Here is a 7,041-nt window from a genome sequence, read left to right on the forward strand (position 1 = left end):
CGTAAAGTGCAAAAATAGAAAGAAAGGCGCTTCACTTCCAGTGGATCTCGCTGCAATAACAAACCGACACGGAAAATGCAACTTGTGCTTGTGTATGTCAGTTGTTGGGACTTTTTGCGTTGCATGTTAAAGGCCAGTATTTATCCATGCATGGCTGTTTAGGTTTACTGCAGACTCAACATGCCATTAGACGGAGTCACGTAAGCTTTGGGGATCGCCATCTGGCCAACTCGCACCATTATTTAGGCTATCGGTGCCAATCTTTTTGGTGCGTGCTTTTAACCAACGCATTTCGTGTGTGTTTGTGTGTATGTGTGTGTGAGGCGCACCCTCCTGATATCACAGCAGCAGCAATGTATCATCTTATAATCCCCCAGTCTGACAAATAAATAAATAAACAATCAAGCACATTGCGAGCTGCTGATTAAACATATATTATTGTAAATTTTCGAAAAAATGCGGCATTTTACGCACAGCTTTACGCATTAGCTATATCACTCTCTCCATTTTCTGCTTCTACATTTTGAGGATATCTCGACTTTAGAAAGCACATTAAAGTTGTTTTGTATTGATACATTCTTTAGGGTATAGGGTGACTCTGATATTCATGTTTACAACAACACTACAGAACAAAGTGTGGATCAAAGTCTCTTGACATGATGGCACATAGTTATTAATATAGAATGAGTCAGTGGAGCTCTGGCCACATCACTTTGATGACTTCATTACAAACAAAAGTTGGCCTGCACCCAGAGCACGCTAGAAATGTGTTTGTTCTAATGTGGAGTTCATTCTAACCAGTTTTTATCACTTTGGTTCCAATAAAACATCCCCTCTGATTTATTTCCCACAGCTTTCTTCATAGGAACTGAGTCTAAGATGAAGTTATGGGATGTTTTGGCCACGTGTTTGTTGCTCCTGAGCTCTGCTGCTACACGGCCTCTCTACCGAAACACTCAGCCCGCCAAGAGGACTTACTTCCCCAGCAGCTACAGTGAATCCACGTCCCTGTCTGTGGAGGACGAAGAGCCAGCGTTCCAGCGCGAGGACCACGACCTGCAGGAGATCTCCATGGAGAACCAATGTAAGGCCCCCCCCATGCGTGTTTTGACAGCTATCTTTTGTGGCGTGAGCTCACTGGGAGAGGCACTTGAATGGCTGGTAATTGGCTTGGGCGAAAAAACATGCACCGAACCATTCAAACGTCAGGGGAGAGGGGAAATCTCACATTTGTTTGGTCTTATTGTGATTCACAGCCGTGTGTTGATTCTTGACACCCCGTATATTTTAAACCAGTGCAACTCAGACTGTCACCCAGTTGCTTTGCGGGCCAAGTAATCTGGCCCCTTCCTGGACTAATTACACTTGGGAAACAGTGTGTAAAGTGATATCCACCTGGGTTGAGCCACCAGTGGAGAGTCCCTCATTGATAACGCTCTCAGGCGGGCCGGCTATCAGCAGGAAGATCTTAATTTGTGTTTTATTGCTGCTGTGGTTTACACAGAGTGGTGTCAAAACAAGCCAGCGACAATGAATTAAAGGAGGAACAGCTCCGAGTGTTTTCCCTTCTCCCTGTGTTTACGCTCACCTCTGCGCCTGGAGAGACCCCCCCGATGTTTACCCGTCTGTCAGAAAGTCAGGAATCATGGCGTGTTTGGAAGGGAGAGCAGGTCGCAGGGACTTTCAGGGCAGTGGCTGGACAACACCGGGGGAGAGTTCTGTGTTTATGTTCATTTCGACAGCGACAGTGGGCAGGAATTCATTTTGTTTGGATCAGCGTGAACGTTGTATCATCTTCACGCAGATGTAACTGCTGCCAAGAACTAGATAAGGAATGGAACATTTAGACGAATGTTTGTCCCGCCACCTCATCTTCTGTTTGGAGCCGCGCTGACATCACTGATCTGCTGTGTAACCCGAGACCATTAACTATGCACTAATAGTGTAAACAACACCGTGACTCCAAGTGGGGACGGGGTCTTTAGTCTTTTTTGCGTGTAAAGTCAGAAAGCGGTTACGACTTCACACAAAATCGACGACAACAGTTGCACAAATTGCCAACGAACATGTTAGAGATTATTCAAAAAACAATTAGTATTAGTTATGCACAAGTTGCATCAAGAGTTCCCTCTGTCGGCTGCCACCAGTCCGGCCCGTCAGCAGGTGTACACTGTAGCCAGCCTGCCTGTCAGGTGACACACAATAGGCCGGAACAGAACAGGTAAGAGAGAAGAGATAGGTGACACTTCAACAAAGGGGCCGGCGTCGACCACAACGCCACCTGCCACACATCACACCCTGCTGACACACACATGCGGCATGACGACGCACAACCGTACACTCACTCACTCACACACGTGCACGCACAACGCTAATGTAATTAGACTCGGGGGTAATTGACTTAATCTCAGAACAATACGTCTTCATGAGCTTCATACATAGTTTATGGTTGCCAGACCTGCGGGCGTCGGAGTCGGAGCGACGTATCTCCTTAATGGAATCAACATGTAACAAAGGAGGGTCCAAGGCTTCCTGTCAGTCCTGCTCGGAGCAGATGGTGCAGAGCTGTGCCGCTGCATGTTTTCAGTTTCAGGCAGGCTCCGATCTGCTCCGTCTAAACGACTCAAAGCACGTGATTCCTTTTTTCAGACTCTGAAGTCTCCACATTCTAAATGTGCATCCATCATAGATTGAAGTACGATGTCACACTGCTTCTCTCGCGGTGGTTTAATTGGCCTGTGTTTACTTAACAACGCAAGCAGACGCTATGTGTGAAACTGCTTAAAAAGAAACCTGCTGAAGTAGTTATTTCACATGCAGATATTTCCAGATGCAGATAATCTGAAAATCGATCTGACAACACCCTCTGACCTTCACCCTCCTAATCATCCTCCACAGAGTCGTCTCAGAGGAGAGAGTTACAGTTAAATCAGGGCACCTGCACCTTCACCAGAACTACCCTGGACTCTTTTGTGCGTTCCTCCGCTCGAGACTTATCTATAAATCATCGTGCACGGTTGCAGATCGGCACATTTCTGAGTATTTATAGACATTATCTGTTTATGTGTCCGTGCATGTGTTTGGACACTGTACCGTCCACATGCAGGCTGACCATGAGTATGTTGAGTCAACAACAATGTACAGTACTCTTTACTGTGTTTTTATAGTTCTACGCACACATCTGCCTTTGTACTTTTTGGCAAATGTGCAAATTCAGTCTCTGTCTTATGTTTCCATTCAACTTAAGAATAAGCAGCTGTGATTTTCTTCACTTTGGTTTTTGTACGGATTAAGCAAATGAGATATAATCAGTTATCTTTAGGTTTAATGGTAGGCAGATGGTTTTTCACCTGTACTTTGAGCCAGGCTAGTCATTTAGCTTTGTTTCTAGTTTTTGTGCTAAGCTAAGCTAATGGGCTGTTGGCATAGATGAATGGTGCAAATCTTCTCAGCGAATTCTCTGCCATGAAGCAAATAATCAAATTTCCTAAAAAAAATAAAAACTATTCCATTAAGTGAATACTTCTATTATTTCATATATTTAAACTAATATTTAAAGTTTGAATGAATGACTGATCACATTTTTGTCCCGAGGATACAGAGTTGTTGCCATTCTGCAATAATACAGAATTCAAAACAAAGACACGAGAGAAAAAAAATGTATATTGTGTATATGTCCAACTTTAGATACAATGTAATTAAAAATCATTGTATCATCTGTATTTTCCAGATGACATCGCGGGTCTCTATCCAGAGAAGTTTGACGACGTAATGGATTTTATCGAGGCTACCATCGGCCGACTCCGGAGATCTTCAGATCCCAGCGGCGGCTCCAAGGGCCGGAGGGAGCAGAGACAGAGGGGAGCAGCAAACACGGGCGGAACCAGGGGCGAGGGGAGAGGACACGGCGACAGGAGGCGGGGTCGGGGGCGAGGGGGCAGCCGAGGTGGCAAGGGGGGCCGAGGCGAGAGGGGACGGGAGAGGATATCGGTGCAGAGCCGAGGCTGCTTGCTGAAGGAGGTCCATCTCAATGTGACGGACTTGGGGCTGGGCTACCAGACCAAGGAGGAGCTGATCTTCCGGTACTGCAGCGGCCCCTGCGTCGAGGCCGAGACCAACTACGACAAGATCCTGAACAACCTCACGCACAACAAGAAGCTGGACAAGGACACGCCCTCCCGCACCTGCTGCCGGCCGATTGCGTTCGACGACGACTTGTCTTTCCTGGACGACAACGTGGTGTACCACACACTGAAGAAGCACTCTGCGAGGAAGTGCGGCTGTGTCTGAGGAGGCCTCGCTGACAATGACAGACACTTGGCGTCGGTGAACCAAGGATCACCTTTACAAACAGAGGGATGGAGGAGGAAGGGAATCGTCTCTTCACACTCAGTCGTCCAGATGCCCTGAGCAGTGTGTGACTGTTCAGACACAAGCAGACATGAATCAGCTGTTCACCAGAAGGACAAAGAAGAATCAGTACTGTTACACTAAAGACGGGAGAGGGGAGAAAACCGAATGACTTTGTTTGGCTGGTTTTCCCGAAGAATTCATTTTACAGTGACATTTTTCCTTCACCTCCTCCAAAGACTTGAGATTTGAGGAGTCAAATATTTCCTGATCAGCTGCAGTCAGATTTACCTCCACAGTCTGGCTATCGACATTCACATTCACAGCCAAGTGATAAGAGAAAATACCGCACCAGGGTTCAGCAAAGACTTTTTGGTGCAACGCATTCAGATAAAATCCAGTCATATATATATAAATATATATATATATATATATATATACACGTGTGTGTAAGAGGTATATTTATTAAGATGGAATTAACTTATTGTTATTTATTTCAAACCATTTTTATGAATGAAATGTCATTTTTCCTATTTATTTAAATGCTTCGTTTATCCTTGACGGTGCCAAAGTGGAGCAATTTCTCATGACAACAATCTTACACATTAACTGCTAAACACACACATCCTAAAAAAAAATGCTTCTTGGCTTCACTTAGATTCCAGGGTTTCTCAATTCATGAGTCCAGAAATAGAATTAGTCTAAATTAGGAGAAGTTAAAGGATTGTAGAAAGAAACGGAGGAGGGGACCAATAGAAGACGTAGATTGAAGTGATCTGTTGTTGTGGAGTGATTTTAGGGACAGCAGGGTAGTTTATTTTTATTTTATTTAGAGACAATTCACCTCATTTTAACCGACACGTCAAGTCGGGGGACTTCAGATGTTGCTCTCTCATCATGATCCACATCGTTTTACTGTATGTTTACAAGGAGGCTGCTGTTTATTTGCTAAGTCATCGGAGTGAGATAATCCAGAATAGATCTAATGTCACACCAGTCGTCTCTCTGAGGATCTGCAGGTGCCTTTCAGGAACTATCCTTTGAGTCACGGAGGACAGAAGCTACTAGAATACCTGCCCATCAGCGTCCGTTACCCGAAACCTCCCTCTGGCCTCGCACCAAGTCTCAGCAAAGGCTTTGCAGCGGCTGCCGACCCAATAGGCTTTAAAGTTCACCGGGCGGCCTGTGTTCCTGCCTCGGCTCTGACAGACAGGTCTTACTCCCTGAAAAGGGGATTTGAAAGCGATCCTCTCATTTGAGTCTTAACCAAATATCCCCGCCGGCAGAGGCATTTTCGGTGACAGCAGTTTAAGGACGCTCTAGCTACTGTAAACTGAAGTAAATATCTGAAGAGCAGTCGTTTCCACAGGAGAATATGAAGACAATGGGTCAGCTCAGTTTCTTTCTGCACAGCTCGAGTCGGATTTATGCCCAAACTCGAGCAGAAACACACATCCAGGAAAACAGGAGGCCCTTTAAAAGCATGTTGCTGTGCCCATCGAGACCCGGGGTTTTAAGTGGAACAAAGAGAGCCCTCGGGTCGGTCTTGATGTTAGCACGGATTAGGGACCAAGGTATCTGTGCCCACCCAGCAGCCAGCAAGCCAGCTTTACGGTGTAATCCCCCTGCAAACAGAACAAATCCACTGCATCAGGCTGAATTTAGGCCAAATACTACACAGAGGGAGAAAAAAACACACTCCAGTTTTTATCGCAGCATACCTCATCAATTGGATCATCTTCCCCTTTAACAACTGATTTGTGCGTAAGCCTTTCCAGATGAGAATGTGCAGTTAGGAGATTTCCCAGAAGCCTCGGAGCACCCCGCCACTCCTCGACGTACCGTACGTTAAAAGTGTGTAAACTGTGACCAGCCGTCCTCTCATCGTCACCACTTTGTTAGCGCTCAACTGCTCCTCTGCGATTAGTCCTGTTCGTTTTCACGCAAGGGTTAACAAGCAAAAAAAGATGAAGACGCACAGGAATCCTCAGTGTTAATACAAGAAGAAGGGATTTCCTCTGTGTTCGCTCCTTAATGTGTTTTAACACCTCTGTTGGGAAAAGGAAAAGAAAGAAAACCTGTCATGTCGTCTCACTTGTTTTGTGTTACAGAACCAAAGCTCTCGGCAAACTTTATTTTTGTACAATATTCATTTTATAACTTTTTACAGAATTAAACTTGTTTCTATTAAATGACTGTGTCTCCTGGTATCGTGCCATGCACAACACTGGCTCCGGGGCCAGATGGGGCTAATTCTGCCCTGGACGTGTTTACACGAGCATCGTGCAAAATTGGGGGTGAAAATGTGGGTTAAATGGAGGATGGTTTGAGCGATGGCCCCGACGTTTCGGCCGTCCCCTCCTGTTCTGCATTCCTGAACGCCAGCCCAGGGTCGTACAGTAAACAAAAGCGAGCGGGAAAGCGCCACTGAGCTGTAAATCAGAGCGCTGGCGAATGTTTCCACTGCGCGAGGAAGATATGTAAATGCTGATGAGAAGACGGCAGCAGAGGGGCAGACAGTGAGTCAGTGAGCACTAGGTGTGTATGCGATGTATAGATGAGGCTCTACAAGAGCTATATAGGGGAAAGTCCATTTCTATTCTTGTCTTAGAAAAAAAGTCCATATGTCCATTTGCAAATCTTTAGGCCTCAAAGTACTGACAATTAGAATAATGCAGTACTTCTACATTT

At 45.6% G+C, this 7,041-nt stretch overlaps 1 protein-coding gene across 2 annotated transcripts; it reads left to right on the forward strand.

Moving 5' to 3' along the window:
* The first annotated feature begins 861 nt into the window (after positions 1-861).
* gdnfa (glial cell derived neurotrophic factor a) lies at positions 862-6,467 on the forward strand. Of its 2 annotated transcripts, none has more exons than XM_053411400.1 (2): positions 862-1,084; positions 3,731-6,467. In XM_053411400.1, exons 1-2 carry the CDS (start codon positions 880-882, stop codon positions 4,288-4,290), a joined length of 765 nt encoding a protein of 254 aa, XP_053267375.1. In that variant the 5' UTR covers positions 862-879; the 3' UTR covers positions 4,291-6,467. The 2 variants fall into 2 exon arrangements, with proteins under 2 accessions (XP_053267375.1, XP_053267373.1); XM_053411398.1 differs by having other exon boundaries at positions 880-970; positions 3,722-6,467.
* Positions 6,468-7,041: the final 574 nt, after the last annotated feature.

The sequence above is a fragment of the Pleuronectes platessa genome, chromosome 19, assembly GCF_947347685.1.
Source record: "Pleuronectes platessa chromosome 19, fPlePla1.1, whole genome shotgun sequence".
Taxonomy (NCBI): domain Eukaryota; kingdom Metazoa; phylum Chordata; class Actinopteri; order Pleuronectiformes; family Pleuronectidae; genus Pleuronectes; species Pleuronectes platessa.

Excerpts from the sequence above, each read along its gene's own strand:
- gdnfa (XM_053411400.1), top strand. The coding sequence starts at position 880 with ATGAAGTTATGGGATGTTTTGGCCACGTGTTTGTTGCTCCTGAGCTCT. Across the intron at positions 1,085-3,730 it reads GATCTCCATGGAGAACCAAT|ATGACATCGCGGGTCTCTAT; the intron begins GTAAGGCCCCCC and ends TGTATTTTCCAG.